This window comes from Melanaphis sacchari, unplaced genomic scaffold, assembly GCF_002803265.2.
Source record: "Melanaphis sacchari strain LSU unplaced genomic scaffold, SCAv2.0 Contig20_pilon_pilon, whole genome shotgun sequence".
In the NCBI taxonomy this organism is placed as follows: Eukaryota; Metazoa; Arthropoda; class Insecta; order Hemiptera; family Aphididae; genus Melanaphis; species Melanaphis sacchari.
The window spans coordinates 3,165,890-3,192,206 of NW_020271042.1; the positions used below are offsets into that span (position 1 = coordinate 3,165,890).

Below are 26,317 nucleotides of genomic sequence, written 5' to 3' on the forward strand. Positions count from 1 at the left end.
AAGATTGCTTAAGCAACGTGGAAAAAAAGAGGAGTTCGCAGAAACTAATAACGGAAAATGCACGATACGCAATGGCGTAAATAAAGATCAAACATAGGTTGTAAATGAAATTAAAAAAATGAACTATTGTAAAAATATCCTAATAACAAACGTATGTAGTGGTACATTTTGTAGCATAAAACTATTATATTTTAAACGCCCTAATCAGGATTTATTTGATTAACATAGTATGTCAAATATTAAGATATTTTAGTTGAAAGTATATTTTTAATGGAACGATTTCGTTTAATACCATCGAACCTAGAAACAACACAATTGTTACTAAGAGTAATGTAATAAGTTAATAGTTAGATGTTTATAGAGTATATATATATATATAGAAAAAATAAATACTTACAGTAACCTAAATTAGGTCTTTGATTAGATATATATAATAATGGTAAATTACCGTGAAATAATGTGATATTTAGGTACATATTAACTGTATAAATATTAGCAAATTTAGAATGGCATTAACTTTTATTTACTCATGCGATTGTTACATGAAAAAAATTTTATAAATGTTTTATAATAATTCCAACAAACAAGAGACTTAACTAATTTAAATAATATGTTTATATTGTCAACTAAGTACTGTTATACTAAACAAATAGAACTATTTATATATCATTATTTCGTAAGCAAAATAAATATGATAGGGGAAAGGTTTTATCAACGTTCAAAAAGAATGTTATATTTGACATACCGATTTTATGCACCTAAACTGTTAACTCGTGGATCCTTACACGAACCAACTTGTTCTGTAAGGTCCATTTTATTTTTAATGATCAAATAAATATAAAAATTATAAAAAAAAAAGTATCACCAAGTTGAATACTTTGAAATATGAATAATAATTTTAAGCTATATAAAATAGTTGAACATGAGCGCTATCACATTGATTTAAAATGTTATTTCCATTAATCCTTTAAAACCAATATTATATAGGCACTAGGTAAAATTATACAAGTGTTTTAAAGCAAATATAAGTTATCAAAAAAATACTTAAGATGATTCCACTCATTTCTGTTTTCGATTTTTTTTTTTTTTATCCCAAATAAAAAATCACAAATATTGTATTAGAAAAAAAAATTCTATTTATAGATTTGTAATTTATGACAGAAATAATGTAAATTGGTCTTAATGGTCTTACTGTGCACTTTTATAATGTACAGTACCTATACATTAAATATGAATCTTGATGACTATGAAAGTTCTACTATAATTCAATAGGTACAACATTTATCTTTGTTTACTTAAAATAAAGTATACCTACGTATACATCTTGAACAATAAAATATAAAATAATCAGTTAAAGCCAATAACTGAAGGCACGTTACATAAATAAATTATATATATATATATAAATATATATTATAAAAATATTTTACTATGCAACAAATTATCAATGATCTATGGATTTTTGTATACAATCTTAACAACTTGACTGTTATGATTATTTTAAGTACTTACCACTACTGCCTTGAGAGTTATTAGGATATCTCATTGAATTTTAATTAACTGCCATAAGATTTTATTTATTTAAGACCAATTTTATTCTATAAGATTTCAAATAATAAGATCTTTAAATATGTAACACCTTGATACTAGAATTTCAATTGCAAAATTTGAATTCTTCTTACTACATTCACATTAAGAAAATAAGATATTTTAAAATAATACTTTATAATAATTTTGCGTGTAATAGATAAATAAGTTTTTTTCAAATATTATGTGAATATGTGACACTGTGGTAAAATATACTAAAATTCCAAATTGAAAATTAACCAAGTTTCCAATAGTCTTAAAATTATACTATTTACAATGCATAGGTACCACTGAAATGAGTTGAAATATAAATTTAGTTAGTAGGTACATTTATACTACTTAAAATTAGATGCCTACAAATTACTGATGAATAATTAAATAACCAGAAAATGGTTTATATTTTAAAAGTATCTTTACTTAATTCATTATTATACATACACTTGCAACATGTAGAAATTATTTTAGTAATACTTATGTACCTAGGTACAATGTCCGCGATCATAATTAGTTATTTTTTCAAGCATTTAAAATTGTAAGCTCTTGTCATTGAAGCTGAGACAGGCATAAACACAATTTAGAAATTAGATGTTGTCACATAATATTATACAGCATATAGATGACATCAATAATATTAGGTATCTTCTAGTATAGAATAATAAATATAACAGTATTATTAATATAGTATAATAATTGTGACCTATTAGTAGAGGTAGGTATAATGTAGGTACTGTATAATTTATGATATACTTTTTGTATAGGTATTGTATAATTTGCTTATGTTATAATATGGCTTATCTCGTTGAAAAGCTGACGAGTATATATGTTATACAAGGGTTATAAACGCAAGATTGGTATATTATAAGTTATATATATATAAACTCATGTGTGATGTATATCAATGTGTATTATTTTATTTTTCCATATATTATGTACATACTCAGACGAATTTTTATCTCGTTTCAAGGTCTGAGACGGCTGTCGCGCTGTCGGGCAACCATGAGCGATTACAACAATATTATATTAGTCGGGCAAAAAAATAAAATTATAATAAATGCAAACCGTATCTACACTTACTTAACAGGTGTGCCTATACATAAAATTAATGACGTTTATTAGCCGGATCTGTGTCAGTGCTAATTTTATATTTATCTATATAATATGTATGTATGTCTGTATGTGTATTATATTTGATAATATCTTCTAAGGTCTAAAGTCGATTTGAATAAGAAAAAAAATAATTTTAACACATTTTGAGTAAACGTGCGTAATTACATAATAGTATGATGCACTCAAGATCATTTCATAAAAATAATTAGTTTAGTTACAAAATCATATATTTTTTTTTAATCGATCTTAAGGTTCAGCGACAAGGGTCATTTAGTTTTATACACATTTAAAATGTTAATAACAATTCAATTACAGTTTTAACATGAATTATTTAAATATAAATCATATTTATATGCAAGCGAAAAGTTTAAATTTTCCTTAATGTCTACGGTCTACGTTGATCGAAACAGTTTAATCATATCAGCGTCGTAAGAACACTATCTTTATATATGCTTATACCATATAATACACACAGATTATACGGCTTGGAGATTTTTGTTTATCGTACAATAGGCAATAAATTACTTAATTCAAACATTGTACAGTTTTACCTTAGGGGTAACCATATTTAAATATTACGGAAATGTAGATGATTTAAAAAAAATTAATATTAGTTTTGTCATATTATGTTATAAAAACCTCGGGTTTGAACATTGATATATATATCAATGTTAAAAAATGTTAAAAAATTTATCACAATTTTTTATAAGTAATGAATATTATAAGTAATTATTTTCGTTATAAAAAAATAATATTCTTATGCGTCGATAATGCATTTTTAATATAATAATATATATCTAGTTTTAAATAAAATTATACAGAATATTATAGATGACGATTGTATGACGGTGATTGTTAACTTCCAATTAAGTGATTATGAAATCAATTAAAAGAATAATTAACACTACTTGAAACATTATTGATAGTCATAATAGTTTATTATATTATAATATTATATCAAGTAGCTAGATACAACTAAGCACCGTCCTTCGAAAAATATGTTACCAAAGGTACCTATTACTAAACGTTTTCTTTAGTTAAATTTATATATGTACATAAAAAACACATATTATATATATTATGTATAAGTTACCTATTCATAAATTAATCATGAAATGTATTATGTTTGAACAATGTGGCATCACTCGGAAATTCTTATAAATAAATACAAACACATACACATGCGCATATATTAAAATAATTACTATATAAATAGATATCTATATATAATATATTAAATAGGTAATTATAATATTTTAAGTAAGCAGTTTATCTTTTGTTCGGCTTTAATTTCATTATTAAATCGCATTGATTGAATGTTGAACATAGGTATAGTCCGTAAGTATAGGTATACGCAGGTAATATTTTTAATTTAACAACCCGTCTAATCAGTAATTAGCTAGTCGTTTATGTTTAACATAAATAAATGAGGCGGGTATAATTTTTAAATAGTTACACAATTTAATGATTTTATATAACATAGTACCTAACAAAATTAAATCGACCTTACAATTGTATAGGTACTACTACACGCGTTCATCACGTTAGCGCGTGAAAAAGTGAGGAGCATTACAATCGGCTAAGTTTTGAACTGAATAATCCAATTAAAACTCGACGATATACTTGTATTCGAATAGCATATTTAAATATTATTAATAAAATAGCGTAACAATATGATAATAACGCAATTTCCTCCCACCCTCCGCCAACGCCGAGCAATTCCACTGTTTACACGTTTTTTTTATATTTTCGTGCGCGCGTCATAAAAGTATTATGAAACAATAAATATATAATGATATAATATTACGACATTAAAAGTGGCAGCGCTCGGACCTTTCGTCATCTACCGAACACCGGAACACACTCGTGGTCGGAATCGTCGGACTTGACCGCGTGGCCCAGACATGTCATCGAGATTATTGGGTTAATAAATACGGAAAACAAATGGATAGGGACGTCGACAATGGTGATTATATTAGGTATTATAATCGCCGTAATAATGTTGTACGCAGCTATAAGTGTGAAATTTTATCTGAATACGTTCTCGAAGCTACTACAGGTTACAAGCCGAGTATGCTGAAATAACTTTCTTTCTCTGTTTCGGAGAGAGCTTTGAGTGTATACCAAGAACGCAAATGTCATACCTGCGCAATATATTACCACGTACGAGACGAAACCATCGCTTTGATATGATAATGGAAGACAACGGCATATTGAGTGCATTCGTAGATTATACGGGAAATATGTATAATCCAATTGTGATTTGTTTGATGCTAAATAACACGGTTAGGCAATAAATTATGTAAATAAATATATCTAAGTTTATAATAGTTATATATATTTATTTATGTATATTATATGAATATATATCAAACAATGTAAACTGCAAAACTAAAATAACTACTTTGAAAAAAAAAAACAAAAACAAAAAAAAAGTTAACAAAATAAAAGAAATGTATTGAAAAATATCTTATACGTTTACACTGACGTAAAATGTCTCTTAATAAATATCACTAAATATAATTTTTCCATCTTAAAAAGAATTATACAAAATAATATTTGAGCATTCGGACGTGTCTTACACAAAACCATCACCGTTCACTAAAAATTGTATCCTTCTGTCGCAAATAAAAAAAATTTAAGATCAGTTGTAAATTATACCATATATAGATTCTCTATGCATTTAACGAGTGCTAACAGTGTAATAATTAATTTACAGGCTTATAGCACATAATCATTATCAATTCTCTTTTAATTTATTTTTTTTGTTTTGCTAAATTGTCCACAAATGTACTATATGGATAACAATGTTCTTAAATTTTTTACTGCGCTCTTACATCATTCGTCCCCTCCATTAATTAAAATATTAAAATTACAAAATATAAATAAGGTACCTAAATATCATTAAATTAATTTCGGTAACCGAAAAAGAGATTATGAAGTTTACTGTCGAAGTAGAAAAACAGGTTAATTTTAAACTTAATATTAAAAGATCAGTTGTAAGACATTTCTCATTGACAACGATGATAATAGTAGCAGTAGTATTAGTAGTAATAATAATAATAATTATAATAATAGTAATGATATCGGTATACACTGTGGAAAAATGTGGTACATATAACTATAATAATATAATGATAACCAAATAAAAATTGATTTCGCGGGGTCGAGCATATTATTCTAAAACCAGCGCTACACGCATTGCGTAATATTTTTCGGTGTACAGACAATCAAAAAAACAAAAAAAAAAACCAAAAAATTAAAAACTAAGCGGTACACAACAAACAATGGTAAACGCAAACAATATATTAGAAGAGGTTAGTATATAAGAATATGATATCATAATATAATTTTTATATTATAAAAACAAGAAGTCTCAGAGCAGAAGGTAAGCAGCAGCGCACACATTTTAAAGGCATACATTTGTTTTATTTATTTATTTATTTTTTTTTTTTTTTTGTGGGTGAAGAACAATAATAAAATAGTGAAAACAGTTAAATGCGCGATTTATGACGGGCTGGAGACACAAGCAAGAACAACAACAAAAATCGATATAAATCATTCGTCGCGACGGTTGCTTAGAAATTGAATTCTACTATGCTCGAGACACTACGATGTTCTGTATAAGAATAAGTGAGAAGAGACTGCGGGCGGATTCCTCTGCTTTGTCATCCGCACAATAATTACGCATAACTGTTGAACAAAATAATTATCGTCAAACGTTAAAAAAAAATAATGTAGTGTGACATATTATCATGATAATACTAGTCCATAACTAGATAGCAAAATGGCATGACATTTCAAGTTTGTGTACGGACATAATAGATACTAAATAATATTCGTATATGTGTTTATATGTATGTGTGTGAGTATGTGTGATATATGCAGTGAATATTGATTACTGCTCAGAAATATAATTAATCCTTTTCTTCTGCTCCTGCTTCTGATTTTTCGACAATTATGAAACGGCTATGTTTCCACCCCCGCCGCCTCCGATTTCCAAGGCCTTCAGGAGTTCCGATCCCTGTAGCAGCGCTCCACCTGCCGGAGCGTTTACATCGTAGTCATGCGCTGTCAGATCCATCAGCGACGGTATGGAAGTGCTGCCCGGATCCAACAGACACGAGACGGCCTTTAGCCTGGACCGGTGCCTCGGCTGCGAACTGTCTTTCACCATAGAGTTCTTGTCGTGCATAGATTTTCCCGCGTCGTCCTAGACGGGACATAACAAGAAAACTTTAATCTCTATTGTCAGTAATAAACCACAAATAATAATCATGAGAAGGTGGGGGGGGGGTGACTTAATGTATTATTGACGTTAATATAATGTATAACACGTTAGTTTATATCCTTTATTAAGACAGCAAAGCGATAACGCGTATATTACCCGGTTTCTTCTATCCCTAAGCCTCTAAGTGTATTCTTTCTTAACAAATATATTTATGGTGAGGCGGTAACACCCCTCTTTGACATTATTAGTGTCTATGGCTAGTTCGTTTGAAATCGTTTCGCCAGCACTCAAATTTTGTTCGGAAATCGTCTTAGGAGCCAATATTAACGTAACTTTATATGATTCAATGATATTGTAACTATGCACCTGAGTAGTTAGTCTTTTTAGTGACAAACAAAATCCTGACATCGCGTCGAGTGTTTAGAAAAAATAAGGAAATTATTAGTATACAAATTCGAATATCTTTTAACGACGTAACGTCATCTATAGGACTGTCACTTTGGGTCTAATAAATCAGACAAATATAAGTGCTCGAATTTTTAAAAAATCATAAGTAGATACAGGCATAAAGTTGTAGACGCACACGGATCAATTTAATTGCTGGTTTTCATATTCAACAAAAATCCAGCACAGTCTCCGATGAAACGTTTTTTGTAATAGTTTCAATTTTTTTGAATTGACAAATAATATCGTATTATAATATCGATTGGTCACGTACGACCAAAATATATCATATTTACGCGACGACAATTATTGCTGATGTTTCAGCCATACGTCGCATTGTAACAGCGTTAATAAAATCAATAGATTTTACTCTTTTTAATTGTATAGAAAAAAATGATAAACTGTGAGCACGCTGTACTTATAAACAATAGACACCGAGTCAAAGAGGTACACGGTTTTAGCCACCACTACTATTGCTACTAAAAGGATCAACAGAGCAATAAAAACCAAAAAGTTTTGTTCTTTATTATATAGACAAAATTATTTTTAAAACAAAATAAAATATTATTAACTATATTTCATATAGGGTAAATTATATATATATAATAAACAAGTAATAATAAACAGTAAAACAATTCACATTGGCGTCAACGGTTACACCACCACATGATGGTCGCCTGACGTTTATAGGTACATAATCATAATAATATAACGAATATTATAATATCATATGGTAGAATGACTAAAAACAAAAATAATACAACCAACTAATAATCTTAGATTACAATATATATAGGTAACATATATGTATTTGTAATTTTTTTTCGTTTTTATTTTAACTAAAATTCAACAAAAGTGATGTATTATATTATATGTATTATATTGCACGTTTTGTGTATGTTAACTATACTATATTAAATAAACCTTAGCAGAAAACACATCCCGAGACTACGACAAAAATTGGGCTCGTTTTCTCTCCTCTACATCCATGACGATCAAATCGAAACGAACATGGGTGGTTTTTACCTATACATACGAAGGAGAATAAAGACGCACACTTTTTGCTCTCGCGTTTTACAATAATACATAATATACACATCAAATCTAAAGTTTGTATCTAAACCGTATCGCTTCACCGTTTAGACGGACTGGTACGGGATCTATCACGCGCACGCACACACGTCTTCTTGTACATTATTATATACAGGTAAATCGGCGGGGTAAACATCATATTATTATGATAATATTATGAAAATTGTCAAAATATTCCTCCGGGCACGACCCACATAATGTATATTATATGTTTTTGCAGTGCAATGAAATCTCCAAAATTTCTTCGGAGTCCTCCTGTTAAAAAATTTAGTACCTACACAGTACTAAGCATAAAAAGTACTAATGATTTTAAGAAAATACCATAGAAGAGGGAACATTTTAATTCCCCTTAAAAAAATGTGGGTTGTTTGCACCTATGATAATATTATATATTATATCAACACGTGCGCGCACACACGCAAGTACAATATACACGCTATCACTTTGCTGTCACGTTGCGTCGTTGCTGCTGTTCGTAAAAACGAGAATGACGCTGTTGGGACGCGACTGACGCAACCGCGGCAGCAGTAGCATTTTTTGACTTGGGCGACGTGAAACACACGTAACCAGCACTCACATCGCAACCGCTGACCAGCAGGTTCATCAGTACGCTGTTGGAGGCACCCTGTTTAGCCGTTTCCTCTTGCCGGCACCGTTTCCACGACGATGGGGCCGCAGCCGCAGTGGCATTTGGCACAGTTCGCTTGACACCGCCACTGTTGGCTCGGGCACTTCCTGCTGCAGACCCGTTACAATCCAACTGTTGCTGTTGCTGTGATTGTTGTTGCCGTAAGGGATTGTGTTGGTTGTGGCGCTGATCTGTGAAACAAAACAATATCCCGGAACAGTTAGTACAAAAACGGTCATCAGAAAGTGCGACATTCAAGCTACATTGTGTGTCATGTAGTTTTTATCTTATTCTTATAGTCCGCTGTAGTCATGGAATTATTTAATAACATAATTTTTTGGGAAATGTCTAGAATCGGACTTTAATCAATAGACACACGACGCAGCTGAAGCCAACAGAATAGTAAGTACTAAATTCCACAAAATTACGCAGCCAATGACGAAACGCTCACCTGTCACAGCTGTCGTAGGTTCGGACCCGGAAGAACCACCCGAGTTATACCGCTGGTGTAACATTTTGCTGATCGATCCCCATGAGTCACCACCATCCATATGCAAGAGGCTGCCGCCACTATCAAAGTGTTGTTGTCTGCAAGGCAGCCCGTCCGTGTCGGTCTTCTGCAGCAACTTGGCTAGGCTCGGAGACGGAGGCGCGTCTCTGTCAATAGAGTTTTTCCCAACGATATCTTCAGTCATCGGCACATGCCTAAGCGAAAAAATAAACAAAACAATTATAGGATCATGTGCCTTCAACTACCCAACACCTCTTCATTATCCCCGCATCGCTCACCAGCTGTTATTACTGCTACTGCCATCATGATGGTTGGTCACAGTCGATGACTGTTTGGGCGACGGCGACCTGTCACTGCTGCCCCAAAGCAGGTCATCCGAAAGTAGTGGATATAGGTCGTCCTCGTACAGAGGTATAAACTGATTCTTGAGTGAAAGGTCTAGATCCAAGTCATTAGGGCTGTTGTCCAGGTCCATGCCTAGCAGCGAGGACATGGCCGGGTCGCACAGGTCGGTGACAGCGTGTTGCGAAAGTTCGTCACCACCGTGGTGGAGATGATGGTGGTGTAGGTGGTGCATCGGCGGCGAAGACCGAGAAGTCGAAGAGTACGCGTCGTGCATAGACTGTGGTGCCGGCAACGAGTCGAACGGCGCCAACGAACAGTCGGTGAGTATGAGGTCGTCAAGCACGTCAGACATGAACAGGCCCAGGTGCCCGAGACCACAAGTGTCCAGTGGCACACACACATCACCGGCTGTCGGGGCTAGATGAGTCAAGTCTTCCGGTTCATCTTTGAGCACTGAAAACGACACAATAAGCGATGAAAAATTGATTAAACAAATCGAGTGTACCACATCAGAAATATTATACTTGTCAATGGAACAAATCATTATAGCAAAAGCATATGTATAGGTACAATACAACTTTTCATAACGAATATCTCTGCATAATGGACACTTTCGAATAGTAGAAAAATTTCAGTGACTGAAAGTGTCCGATAATTAGAGGTTTCGCCGCATAATATACAAATGGCAATCGATTGTAATATTACTCACTGGTCAGTCCCGTGTCGTCATCCGAAAACGTCAGGAACCCCTTGTTCATGTCTTCGGTCCGCGGGGCGAAAATCTTGGCCGTCGTGGCTTTTGGACTCTCCAAACACGATTCGGGTTTCTTCTTGATGACGCTGGCCGTAGATGTGGCCGACTGTGGTACGGTTCTTGACTTACCGTCACCATTCACGTCCAGATACACTGGCCCATTGCCTGCCGGCAACAAAAACGTGGAAGAATCTACCAAACACTTGGGCTTGAACACTTTTTCTGTGGACGACGGTCTTTTGACAGAAGTTACGGGTTCTTGGGGCTGTTGCTTTTGTTTTTGCGGTGACGATGGTTTGTCCGGGATGGCGGGCTTGCAGGTGACCGGCGATAGCTGGCACAGTGAGTAGATCTCTTCGCCGTGTTCCACGCCACTGCAAAGACGTAAATAAATTAAACCATTACAAAAAATATACTTATTTTCGGTTTTCAAATACACGCAATAATATATGTATTTCATATTTTTTTTTTATTTTTTATTTTACATTATCGGTTTACATTTTATTTTATTTCACTCTAATTGTTTTCCTTTTTTTTCCTCTCCTACTTGGCAACCGGCAGCCGACAAGAATGTGCCAATTGGGACGTTTATTTTCGATTGCCATTGCGGTAAGAAGTTCACGGTAAGAAAAGAAAAAAAGAAGCGACAGAGGTAACACGAGAGTACAATGTATATAAGATGCAAACCAAACGCTGAAACATGTACGTAGGGTACAACAAAATGTACTAAATAATATGTATGAGTGTATATGTGTATTTATATTGCGACAGTGTGTCTTGCGCATAGCCGATTTCGGTTTGAAAATTTCGGCGAAGCTTTTACAACGGAAAAGTTCAAGGCCGTTCGGTAACCTTATATTTATTCGATGATTTTGATGTATTTTTTCGTTAATAATATAAAAACCTATATGAGTGACGAAGTTTTGATTACCCTCTTACCACATATGTTAGATAAATATACGAATAATCAATATGATGATAATAAAATCATTATATTGTATTATATCAATACATATAATATCACTGCTTGTGAATCCCACATGCCTAATTATCGATTTTTGATCAAATTAACCTATGATCGTTGTATGTTTTTTATTATTACTTCACAATATTAGTAAAGGCAAGAAATATTTTTATTTATTTTAAAAACACTTTCACAGATAGTTTTTTTTTCATTTATATTCATCTACAACTAAAAAATGATATACCACTCTGAGATTCTATTCCATATATTCATTACGCGATTAATTGGCATTAAAAATAAACGATTTCATTCATACTTTATGGGAAACCATACCAAGGTTATTTATTTCGCAACAGCTATAATAAAGCTTCAATACGTTAACTAAATATTTTTTATGCCTAAATGCACATTGTAATGCATGTTTAAGACGTTTAAATTTATTAAATAATATAATAATAATAGGAATAATCTATGTTCGACTGGGTCAATGAACTGTGTTAACTGCTGACATTTACATGAATAAGAATTGCTAACACAAATTCAAACTATAAAGCTTTCGAATGACGACAATGATGACAAAATATAAGAAACAAGAAATGATTTCACTAATTAACAGAAAATAATTTTACGAGTTGAAATAGCTAAACTACCGGCTTTACAATTCGAACCACATTCCCGCATACACTACTACTCGTCGGAGCCGAGAGCCAAATACCATACATATAAATATGTACAATTGGCATATTATAACTTATTACATATGCAGAAGTAGGTAGAAAAGTAAAATTAAAATATTAAAAAATAGTATTTATGATAATAACAATTTTTACAGTACCATCTATAATGTGTTGTTATAATTATTATATATTATAGAAACGATAAATTTATACTAAATATATTATATGTCATGTTAGATGAAAATATTAAAAAAATTAATTAAACAATTATTTTATCTTCTAAATGGTTTGTTTTATTAAGCGTACTGAATACACTTAATGGAACAATGATACTGTTTTAATTATAAAGCATTGTTACGTCATGCCACGAAAATGTTTTCTTTTTATAATTATTGAGTTAGTAGATACGACCAAAACTGGTAAATTCATTGACATTATCCATAAAAAGACACAGATCGTTGCAAAAATAAAAATAAATGAAAACATATAAGAATGTGTACAGAAATTATTACGAATAACAAAATGAAAAGAATAAAATATTTGTTTGAAAAAACACTCCAACACTATAGTATAAACACGTATTATTTTAAATTTGGTGAGTGTAAAAACAAAATGTAATGAAATTAGGTATAAATGTAATAAATAATGTTTCAATTAGATTTACCTCAGAGTAAAGCTTATAAAAGTAAGATAATAATTTTAATTTAAAATAATAGTAGGTAATAAAAATTTCAATAAAATTAATTTAAACGTTTGTACTGCTAATAGGAATTTAAACTTTAGATCTATAATTAAAAACAAAAGTAAAACAAAATTAATGCTATTCGTTTTAAAAGTGTACAAGAGATCACACGAAACTTAAAAAAAATTAACTGGCAGCTAGCACGCAACTGAATAATATTATTCAAGTCTAGACTAGACCAGTCGACAGCTGTTACACAGAGTGACCACCATTACGAGCGCTCACCTACCGGCAACGAAATCGTGCAACGTATGTGTTTTGATTATCATTGTTTAGTCGAAATTTATCTTGTACAATAATAATAATTAAACATCTACGATTCACGTGTTTGGAGAGCTGATAACGCCGTTATTGTAGTGAGTGTAGTAATATTATACCTGTCAATACACGTCGTCGATAACTCATGGAGAATATTATATCATAATAATAATAATAGTATAATTGAAGTATAATTGTGTAATGCTAAAAACATTAAAAAAAAAAAAAAAAAAAAAATTGTACAATTTTTCACATAGAAAAATCCAACAACAACCGTAATTAATAGTTATACTATTAATGAAACTACCTATACGTTAGCATTAAGTAACAAAATACGCCACGATCCCGATAATCATATGTACAATATAATATAATATAATATGAACTCAAGGTATTTTAGTTTAACAACGCTCAAATTAAAAAAAAAAAGTCACTAGACGTTCACGGAGAACTCGTTACACGGAATAACATTATGTATATTTAAATGATAATTTTACCGAATGTTTGATATGCGTGTAAGTACAATATGTGTATAGTATTCATGCAATACTGTGTAGCAGGCTTTATTTTATTTTTTAGTCGTAAGGAAGATGTTGTAATTACACATGTTGATATAAACATAGACACGTTTTTGTTGCATAATGATTTAAAATAGTCACTTGGAAGAAAAAAATAGCACATCTCATTATGTAAAGCACTTTAAACAATGCCAAAATGGCAAATATATATATTTATATCGTACTAAAGTATAGGTAAATATTTAACCAAATACAGTTATTATTTTTGCCGCAAAACTTTTAGAATGAAATGATTTTTAACGATCCAACGACGAATCACGTCGACAAGTGAATCATAATTATTAATTATAATGATATTATTGTACAAAGCTATATATTGATCGAACGTTCGGTAACCGACGTCATCAAAAACTTCCATAGTTATACTATAGGCATAGTTTCTACATAGAGTCACACGGCCATAGTTACAGTAGGTATATAAATATATACAACATATGGATAGGTGGGAGACGGAAAACATATGTTATAAAAGTAAAGACAAGACAATATTACACATGCTACTGTGTTTGGCTTAAAGCATTCATCATATTTATAATGACAACGCTATGCAGTCGGTTAGAATTATTTAATTTTTTTATTGATTTTGATTATGGTTATAATATTAGCATGCCCGCCTGCTCAAGTGGAAGCATATTATGGACGTAATGAACAAATAATATGCCTTTGAATGATCAAGGTTCGTTTTTTCTTGCGAACAAAAAAAAAATATATATTGATAAAATAAATAATTATTCACGTTCGACATACCATTAATAAAAGTACCTAATCAAATATGAAAATTGGCATAACGGGACGATGACGACAATTTATGCATCACACTGTGTTATATTATATGTGTTTATATAATTGTTTTTTTCTCTATTTTTTTTTTTTTTTTTTTATAGTTACCGGTCCTAATCCAGACGCAGTCAAAGTTACGAATATGATATTTAAATGAAACCCACGGTGTTTCAAGACACACAGTGGTCTTAAAATAGCGAAGCGCGTATTTTCGTCAACAAATCCAGTTCCGAAATTATAATATTTCTACTTTATATAATCTCTCACTCTCTCTCAACGACGACGTTGGACATTATAACAGATGAGGATTGATGGCAGAAAAAATAACAATAATATTGAACAAAGATATTCTTAGCTGATCGGCTGTCCGACATTTTTTTTTTTTGAAAAGCAAAAAAAAACCTTATACAAAGAAAACAAATAAACGAAGTGCACCCCTGAATCCTGAAAAATATCTATATAGGTAGCATAATATGATGACGGTCATTCTACCCCCAATCCTTCATCTTTAAATGTAAGCAGTTATGACATAAAGGGCATTAAATAGCATATTATAAATACAGTTGTGACAATTAATACTTAAAGTCGACGAACGTTTATTCAAAGATTACCTTTTCAACACGGTTGTTCTAAAAAAATAACAAAAAAATTCGAACAAAATATATGTAACACAGATTTCGATGGTGTTTCATATTTTAGCGATGGATTTTTACAAATCACAATTTATTATTGTAATTGACGCAAAAAATGCTTTTTTATCTTTGCGTGTCTAAAACTCAACTGAATATATCTGACACGTGAATAAATTTAAACATTCGGTGACTGTGCATTAGTTTTTAAAAGAGACATCGGCTGAATTATATTATATTACCAACGACTCTGCGTTGAAATAATTACAACTTTATGAATAAACTATACACTATGTGGTTCTAGGTCGACTGGAAAAAATGGTGTTAGCTTCTCGCGTTTTTTCTTTTCGGGAATAATAGTAGTAAATAATAATAATAATAAATAATATAAAATCCTTCGGAGAGAACCCGATTTTAGTGTATTTTCGTCAAATAACACCAAACGATTTTAAATTGTAGTAAAACGTGTAATAACCAAGACTGGATCTGAACTGAGGGGTTACCTTACAGGTTTAATATGACGTTATACTACTAATAATTAATATGTACACAATGTTATTAATAAGAGTAAGTAACGCATATCTGTAGTTTTACTTTTTTTTTTCGGTTTTATAAGAACAAACTAAGATATAATAAGATATCACGAACGACAGTAAAATAATTTTCAAAACAAGACGTTCTGTACATATTATAATGTAATAACTGAAATATACGTCATAGTTTTTTATTTTATTTTTCTATTTCTTAGCTGCATAATAGTAATTAAAATAAGAGTATTTTAGGTTATAAGTATAGAGTATAACAAAACGTGTAAAATAATAATAAAATATATAATAAACTATTATATAATGGCATTACGATGCGCAAACTACGATCCATTTACGATTTATCACATTATATATATATGTGTGTGTGTGTGTGTGTGTGTGTGTGTGTGTGTGTGTGTGTAAATATATATATATATAATCATATTGTTAATCTATAATATTCATCATATAATAATTGTACAGGTAAAAATATAAACAACATATCAGCAATTGGATATAACATAAGTAAAAAAGTTAACATATATAATATAATTTATTTAACTCTAAAATATTATTGTTAAAGAGGAAAAAATTATTTACAAACAGATAACAATATTATATTATTATATTATCAAAGATTTATGATCCTTTTTAATGAACGTATGAACTTAAATAATACAGAAAACATTTAGAGTAAATTAGAAAACCTTTGAATAAAATAAATAATAAAATCAGTTTTTAGTATACCTTTATTAAATTAAGTAGCTTGTAATAGTGTTATCAAATTATAACGGTTTTTGAACCCAAATAATACCAATCAATTTAAATTTTATCAAACGATTATAAAAGAAAATTATTTGTTTATTTGATAATAAACCACAATAATTAATTAAATTTAAGTTTTTAGTTTTAAAATGAATAGTGTGGTTATTAATTAAAAAAATTTAGCACGAAAAAACGTATTACTTAGATACAATTTATGTAGAAAAAATATTAAAAATTTTTTATTTTCCTTGACAATGTTGGAAACGAATTTTAAATTATTATTTACACTAAAAAATACTGAATAATCAATATTAAATGCTCATAATATTATATAGATTAAATATTTAAATCCAATTTAGTAAAATGTACAATGAATACATGATTTGTGTCAAGAGCGACAACGCTAAAATTATAAGAACCTGCATACAGGAAAATGAAAACCGGAAATTTTTAAGCTTACGTAATACCATACCCATTTATCAATTTCTTCACCAATGTGAACATGAAAATACGAATAGGTTTAATGCTTTTAGACATTACACTAAAGTAATAATTAGTAGTTACTATAGACGCTAAAAAAAATGCACGTAAACAATAACATATTCTCGGCAAAAATATTTTATTTTCTGACCTGCATCCAAAATATTTAGTTTTATTTGTATTGGCTACGGTCTGCTCCAATATGTATGTGTGTGTATTGTCAGTATGTATATTGGCGTCGCCGAATATGTGTAATAAAATGAATGTGCGCACGATTCTGATTTATTGTTTCGTGGTATAATATAAACTGCCGATCAATTCCTCACGGATTTTAATTTAGTGACTTTATTGACCACGCTCATTGACTCTATGATTTAAATCTTTTATTATTAATATCACCTAAAGAAACTATAAATTAATTCATTCTATGATAGTACATACATACTTCATAAATACATATATATTATATAAATAGAGAGAGAGAGAGAGAGAGAGAGAGAGACGCTAACCTGGCTAATTATTTTTATTTTTAATATTTATCACGAAACATGGTATTTATTAAATAAAAATATTGATAACAACAAATAACTATTACCGTCTCTATAAATATTGATTTTAAAATATAATACAAAACCTGTATGATTGTTAAAATCCATTCTAATATATTAACGTACCAACCAATTTTACAAAAATTATAAAAAATTAAAACATTTAGAAATCATTTACAACTGTCACAACGTTCAAAAAGAAATATTTAACTTTTCATACACTTTAAGCCGAAGGTATATTAAACTGATTATAAATGTTAATTATTATGCAAGAGAACCAAAACATTATTTAAACCTAGTAACGCATAAATTACTATAAAAAAACTTGCCGGACTACTTGGAAAAGAAAATATTTCGTTTTAACGATACCGACTACGTCCCAACTACATCAAAACTTTCGATTCGGAGATATCAAGTATTTTTAATATATTTTTTTTCCATATAAGAGTAGTCAATACAACAATAAAAACGAAAAATAAATATCAAGACTATAGTATTTATTTGTAACACATACTTATTGCTGTAGTATTTATTATCTACAAATGAAACGATTATTGTAACTGAATTAAAATCAATTCATTAAAGTTGTGGATAAACGAAAAACAATGCTACTAAAACATTCAATTTGTTATCTATGTTTATATAATATACTTATTTAAACATTTTTATAAAACAATTTCTAATTAGGTATATTAGCAAAAATAGAACACACCTTGTCATATTGTAATATTTAATTAACATTTTTTTTTTCTTAATACTGTAATTATTTTTAGGTAGGCACATGTAAGTGTATCATAAATAAATGATTTATGCATTTTGAATCATTGACGTACCGAATAGAATTAATTAAACAGCAGGTAATTATTCCTTTGTTTAAAATTATTAAGTTACTTATATATTTCATGACCAATAAGTACAGTACTGCAGTATAATAAAATTATCATGAATGAAACATATTATGTACATGTGTGTGTGTATGTGTGTTTATCGTTGACACTACAATAAATAATTGAGAATTTGGCTTATTACAAATAAAAATACAGTAATTTAGGTAATAAAACCATGTTGTTCTATAAAAATAACGAATATTGTATTCGATAAATGTACAACAATATACAACTATTAATATATGTTGTTTAAAATCAGACAAATTTACTTTGTCAACTATATCTTAAAAATATAGTAATTGTTTTAGATACGAACATTAATGAGATATGGAGTACTATTGTATGTCCTTGATAACCTAAATTGATTTTCATTAGTATTAAATTAATACCTTAATTTACCTATATATTTTATCTACTAGTTACAGTTCGTCAATAATATACATAAAATAAACAAATTTCAATTTAGTTATTTTACATAATTTCAATAATGAATATTCATTATCTTTTGAACATTATTTTTCTGTAGTTAACCGTGCGTACACTCAGCACATAATTAATGAAACCAATCTACCAAAAAAAAAAAAAAAAAAAGTTAGGTAATATGACCCAAGATAAGTTCTTTAGTTTGTTTTTATACACATTGGTGCATACGATTATATACATTTTGTTAAGGCTAACTTAATTATTTTAAGTGTGCTACTTTATTCTAAATAGAATATGCATATTACACAATTATTATTTATTAATGTGAGCTGAAAAAAATACTGTACATGCAGAAGTATTTGCAAATAAAATTTATCATAATTTTATGTTTAAGCTTTAGGCATTAATTATAAATATAATTTGATGTCTTATTTAAAATATAATTTGATGTCTTATTTAAAATATAATTGTATATTCAATTTTAAATAAGTTATTTTTTGTCTACTGTTATAAAACAAATTAAATATAAAATAATTATATTAGAATTAAATTAAATTAAATATCACCTAGTTTTTATTTAATAATAAAATTACTAAAATTGAAAAATTAATATTTTTCTTAATTCAGTTTGAATCATAGTTTTATGAATGAAAATATTTAACCATTAAATTTAATAAATAAAACAAACAATCAATAAAATAACATACAATATGTAAATAACCTTATGATACATCTAACTTCTGTAAATCTTATAGATAGGTACCACACGACTTTTACTATTTTTTGTTACTTTTGTAATCTATTAAATTGATTTTTATGAACTAAAAAATGTATAACATCATAAACAATTATAACGTCACAGTTGGCACACAATTAAATGTCAATCATACTTAAATATAAAACAATACTCAAACAATGTGTACCTACCACCTTAACATAAACATAACAACTTAACAACAAAATTAAAAATGTTGTATATAATATTGTATCCTACATTTTAACATGCAGGGTTAAAATAATTTTATTAATTTTCTTTCTACAATTATGAATTTTATTAGGACCAAATGATATAAAATTTAACTACAACATAAAGTGTTCACAATTGAATTTTATTGTTCGATCGTAAACATAATAATTCGAGCTCAACAGAATTGCCAACAGACAAGATGTATAGTTTATATATTATACGTTGAGATACAGACTTAAAAATAATAGAGTTTATGTATGTCCATAGTTCGTCTGAAAGATGTTTTTAGTGTAAGTATCTACCTATTAGGTACTTTTTTAATTACTATTAGGAGTATACGACAATACAACAATAGCACAATATTTGTTTATACAATCATAATCCTATATAAAGGGTAGATGTTTGAAAATAAATAGATATACAATTTTTTTCGGTTTGTCCTATGAAAATGAAGCTTGCCTGCCGGTACAATGTGGACGGGAAGTATTAAAACAACGATACTGTAAGAAAAATAAACAACGCCATCTATATAGGTAAAAAAAACGAAAAAAATTCTTAAGAATAGTGGTATATAGTAAGAAAAGTTACTCAAGGCGAGCGTGTGGCCTTGTTTTGATTGTTGGAGAAAATTTTTACAAAGTGGGCTGCTAATTTTAGAACCGTTCAGAAATAGAGTTATACATCGACCGCGACGTCACTATACCGTAGACTATACTCGTAAATTATGCACTATGCGAACAAGTCACACTCGTGAAATAAAACGCTAGAACATTAATTTACGGCTTGCGAGTTGTTATATTTTCTACAGCGATAAATCTCGCAGTAAATCAACTTTTTATTACTCATCGATAGGTATAATAGGTGCATAGATTCGGAAATGTTTTCGGTACAACGTTATTATCTCTAAAACGACCATTATTATCGCGGTGCGGTGTATAAGTGTATTATTTTATTAAGTTTTAAGTGCACCGTCAGTCGTATTCGGTCGGAAAATCTAGATAAATCGGCAAATATACACATACACATGGTACTTATATATCATCTACCTAACTAGCTAACTACTTTACACAAACATATAGAATATATAATTTATAGTACACAACGCATAACGTGGGTCGAGTAAATAACGTTTAACATCTCTATTATGATTTGGATTTAATTTGTCCGTAAAAAATTATATTATTGTTGTACGTATATCACGGTAGTTAACGCAACCTAATATTATAAATACCTTTATGTATTATTACCTACATTATACCTGTATACTATTTAATAAAACGCGCATATGGAACAAATGATAAAAAAATAATAAATATGATGTACATTTTTTATACAATAAAAAAGCCGATCGAATCTCACAAAATATCTATTCAATACTACAATACAGTTACATTATTATCTTATCTTAAGAAAATCACCTAGTTAGCCTTTAACACAATAAAATTATGAAAGATTTCAAACCTTCGAATGTTATCTCCAGTGATAGGTGCATCATAACTGTATCATATATTATGAATGTATGGGTTAAAGTTTTTAGTTGACCCGTCAAACTATGATGTTCATTAAAACATAATTAATTTATGTGCTAAATATTTATTCACAATTCATGTTCATGGAGGTAAAACAACAAAACTGTAAGAGAAACAAGTCTGAACTTGATTGCAGTAAACCGGTAAATAAGCGTATACATCATCATGCTCATTAATAACCGTACTATAGCAATAATATTTTAAGATATCATAAAAATACATTGAGTTTTTAAAATCAATAATGACCACATCAAACTGTCTAAACTCAAGGGGTCAATTGAAAGTTCAAATGTATATCATTTTGCAATGATTATATATCGTACAAACTACAAGATGTAAAACGATATTAAAAAGTTAAAACACTATTTTAAATTTACGTAATTTTACAGTGGATAATATAAAAATTATATTATGAAAACATAACAGTATAATTTTTTTCTAATTGAGTACCTACTATACGAGTAGTTACAACTTCTTATTCTATTTCACTCATTGTGATTACATCACTGAAATTTAAGTATTTTAACTTATAGTAACAATATTATAAAGAATGACATGATATGTGTTTTTCAAAAGCTAAACAAACATTTAAAAAAAGTATTAATAATAAATTTAAATAATCAAAAACTTTAAAAAATAAATGCCAATAACTTGGTCAAAAATTAAAATATTAAAAAAAGTTTCCGATAAAACACAGATAACATGTAATACATTACGATTGTTATAATAAGTAATAATACACCTTAACTTAAACAATATAATAACAATGAAAGATATATAAAAAGATTTTTACTTTATTTTACAAGCGTAAAACAGGAAATTTTTTTTTTACTAATGCACCCTTTTAAAATCATAAATGGAAAAATAATGAAAAACAAAAATGACAAAGACAATGACAAAAAATAACTTTAAAAAAATGTATCATCCAATTGTGTACACACGTTATGTGTATCATAGCTATTCTAAATATTCTAATTGTAATGAATACTATAAGCACTAATGCCTATAGGCAAAATCTTATAAAAAACACAACTTATAAATTTGATTTTAAAATTTTAAAAATAAAGCAATAATTTAAAACAATACTTTTATACTTTTAAAACCATGCATATTAAAACATAGAAAAATCAACAATTGTATTTGTTTCTTGTCACTGAAGTAAAACAGAAACATAAATATTATATAATTTTAGAAAAATTCAAAAATAAACAATAAATATGTGGGTAATATCAAATGATAACGACAACAGTTTATTTTTTTAGATCTTAATTTAAACCCCAGTGTAGTTTGAAAAAAATACTGATTTATATATTATACATAAACTGTTAAGGGTAAGGAGGAAAATTCAAAATGTATGAAACACATTTATGTAACAACTATTTATACATATATAAGATTGAGACTTAAAGAAAATTAGGTTAATACAAAACTAAGCTAAATAATTTATTAAAAAATCGATTGATAAAGTAAATTCATTTATAACAATTAATAAACATCTATAAGTTCTTCGTGGAGATAACTCTAAAATTATTAGAAACATTACATATGTATTAATAAACTAAATGATAAAAATAAACGAGAATAAATTAGAATTAAATGATAACACAAATCAATTCTGAATATTGTGTTAGATCATTAAAAAAGAGAGAAAGTTTTTTTTTTAACTATCAATTTCAAGTTGTAATTTTATAATTAATCAGAACGAGGAAATTTACGAATTTCACTATACTAGCATTTGATTATATATTTATATAATTTTTGTTTAATTTTATAAATGACTTGATTCTATTATTATGGTCATTATATTCATATTTTCCAATATTAAGTTTATAATATTAATTGTTTAAAGAAAACTAAAAAAAAAATGTATACAAATTGAATATTGATGGAATTCACAGAAGACGCCCATCGTAGACACAAGTATTCTAGTTTTCTAGCCAAATTTGTTTTATAAAAATTAAACTATCATACCGTATAATGAATATATACATTTCAAAATGATATCAATGCATCTAAACATAAAGAGATACGTGCAATGAATATACATTTGTATATTTGCTCAACAATTTTATTTCTAAAAATCTAAAATTATGTTGATAAAATCGAAATTACAATTTATCATCAACTGAATCATTACAAAATTAACAACTGTTATAAAAATATGATAAATGTAAATCATTATTAACATTTATTATAAACTTATTAATTACTTAAAATAAATTAGTTGCTATGAGTAATATACAAGTTAACATTAGTTACAAGTAATTAATGTTTTATATACCTTATTTGTACACCGATATTACAAAAACATAGTCGTATATTATGGACTTGTCCAGTGATCAACCGTATTCAAAAGCGTACCACTATATGAAGAAATTTATTTTCGAACAGCTATGCTGCAACTTTCATATGTGTGTTAAACGTATTAACAAATAATAATAATTACAATTATGAAAAATAACACAGGTAATCTAAAAAATTTTGTGATATGACTTATAACTAAAATTGTTTATGGAAAAAATGATTTGAATCTTCTATAAATACTAGTATAGATATAATATTATAATATATTATTCAACGATTATTATTTATTGTATTATAGATTAAAAATGAATTCTGTTGGTGAATATTGTTATAATGTTATTATATTTTAAGTGGTACGTTAACATTTTATTTGAAAATATTGATACACCAAACTAATATTTTAGTTATCGAAAAATTAAATATTACTACACTTACTATTTTAGAAATAAATTATTATAAAAAAATAACTTTTATAAAATTCATAATTTACTAATAAGTAATAACAACTTTTAATAATTCTAATGTAAACTACACAACGCCTATAAATGAAAGAAATTGTTGTATAAAATGTGAAGTCTTAAAAATTATGTCAAATTTACAGCGTCAAAATGTTTCTGAATAAATCATATTAAATTGTTTAAGTTTAACATGTGTATTATTTATTATTTAAAGTTTCTGTATTACGTATATAAAATGAATATTATTAATTTCCGTTGCCATGGTCACAAAATACTATTGTTAGTTTTCTTTTAAACATTAATTTATAATATTTAATTCACCTAAGCCATAATACTTATAAATGTGTCGTTTTTCTAATATTATGTTGTCTTATTAACATTAAATAAATAAAATATTCTAATATTATTTTCGTACGACAATATTATGTCATATAATATATAATAAAGATAGCAGCCAATAATAAATAATCACGTGTTTTACTTAGATGTAACGATACGTCTTGTTTATGTAAATTCGATCATAAAATATCGAATTCGATTAGGCAATATATACATTTTACAATTCATTTCAAACTCATAAATTATATTAAACTATATAGATACACTAATAGAAACTATACGCGGGAACTCGGTGTGTTAGTAGACTGTGAGCATTTTTGATGTAATATTATTATTTACTTTTAACAGAATACATCCATTTTGTGTAATAAATACGTAGGAAATTCGTTGCGTTTCCTTTAAATAAATGCACACTTATTGTTTTATTGTTATTTATGATTCGTATGAGTAAACTTACACTTTATTCCATAATTTATTAAGAAAAAAAATAGTAACTGCATGAAACTTCATAATACATTATATAGGTTCTTATGATATTTCAACATTTGTCTACAATCTGCAGCATATGAAGATGTGAACAACGTGATAAATCAGATGAATATAATTTGAATAAAAAATCATAGTATGAATCTTTTTTTTACATTATTCATTGTATAAATCGAGGGTAGTAGACTCATAGCAGCTACATGGCACAAATAAAAAAAAACTAATAGATTTCATAAAAAAACGAACAATAAAAATATTTACGTACATAGTATTTTTAAATGCAATACTGCAACATTATACTATATTTTACAAAAACTCCATGCAAAAATAAAAATCTAATATCATAATTGAATGAGTACTAATAACAAAAATAGCCAATCTGCAGAAAGATTAGAATAATTTATAAACTACGTCATTTGTATTATGTTAAATATATTAAATATAAACACATTTAAATTTATTGAGCCATGTTACTGCATGTGTCAGTTGAAATACCATACAGTGTTTTTCCGAATTTTATGAAAATATGAATAGACTCAAAAATCTTTAAATGAAAAATCATTAATGATTGTATTTTGTTAATTTATAAATTGTAAAAACACAACACTATATTAAGTGATTAAAATTTGCGTTTTATATTCATACCTAAATACATCAACACATATTAAAAATTATAAATATAAAACCATAATTATATTGGCCAATAAAAATATACTATTAAACAAAAGCATGCGAATAATTTCTTAAGATAAAAACTACTTTTCGAAGTTCAATACACTTAATACTCAGAGAAAATAATTTATTGTAAGAATTTGTATTATTTATATTGGTTGTACCGTGGTACTTATCTCTTAATTATTTTAATCTATTTACTCCACTTAACTTGTTTTAACTTGCTATTATTATAATAATTTATAGTTATCAGATAATTAAACTTAAATTATACTTTATGAAATTAATTTTATGTCAATATAACTAAATCACTTGTAAAAAAAAAAATTAACATCTATCAAAATAAAACGTATGTTTAAAATGATTTAATATACAAAGATAATGTATATCATATCGTAGTAAAACGTGATACATGTTGTTTGAATAAAAATAAAACAAAATATTTAAAAATGATCACTAACATATATTAGTAAAAGTTGTTAAATATTTCGCTATAACTGTATAGTGTATATATATAGTATATACCTATATATATTATCCAATCGAATAATAATCAATAACGCATTACAGTTATAAGAATTAAAAAATGTAGTTACTGAATTATA

The 26,317-nt window shown here is 28.0% G+C and overlaps 1 protein-coding gene across 1 annotated transcript in view; it reads right to left on the reverse strand.

Moving 5' to 3' along the window:
- Window positions 1–6,129: 6,129 nt before the first annotated feature.
- LOC112593794 (hypoxia-inducible factor 1-alpha-like) overlaps window positions 6,130–26,317 on the reverse strand; it is a 45,810-nt gene continuing 25,622 nt past the window's right edge. The window contains exons 8-12 of the mRNA XM_025338337.1: window positions 10,655–11,073; window positions 9,879–10,398; window positions 9,541–9,794; window positions 9,039–9,280; window positions 6,130–6,907 (exon numbers count right to left, since the gene is read on the reverse strand). Of these exons, the coding sequence (XP_025194122.1) occupies window positions 6,653–6,907; window positions 9,039–9,280; window positions 9,541–9,794; window positions 9,879–10,398; window positions 10,655–11,073 (1,690 nt within the window). The 3' untranslated portion in view covers window positions 6,130–6,652. The remainder of the gene's footprint in view (window positions 6,908–9,038; window positions 9,281–9,540; window positions 9,795–9,878; window positions 10,399–10,654; window positions 11,074–26,317) is intronic.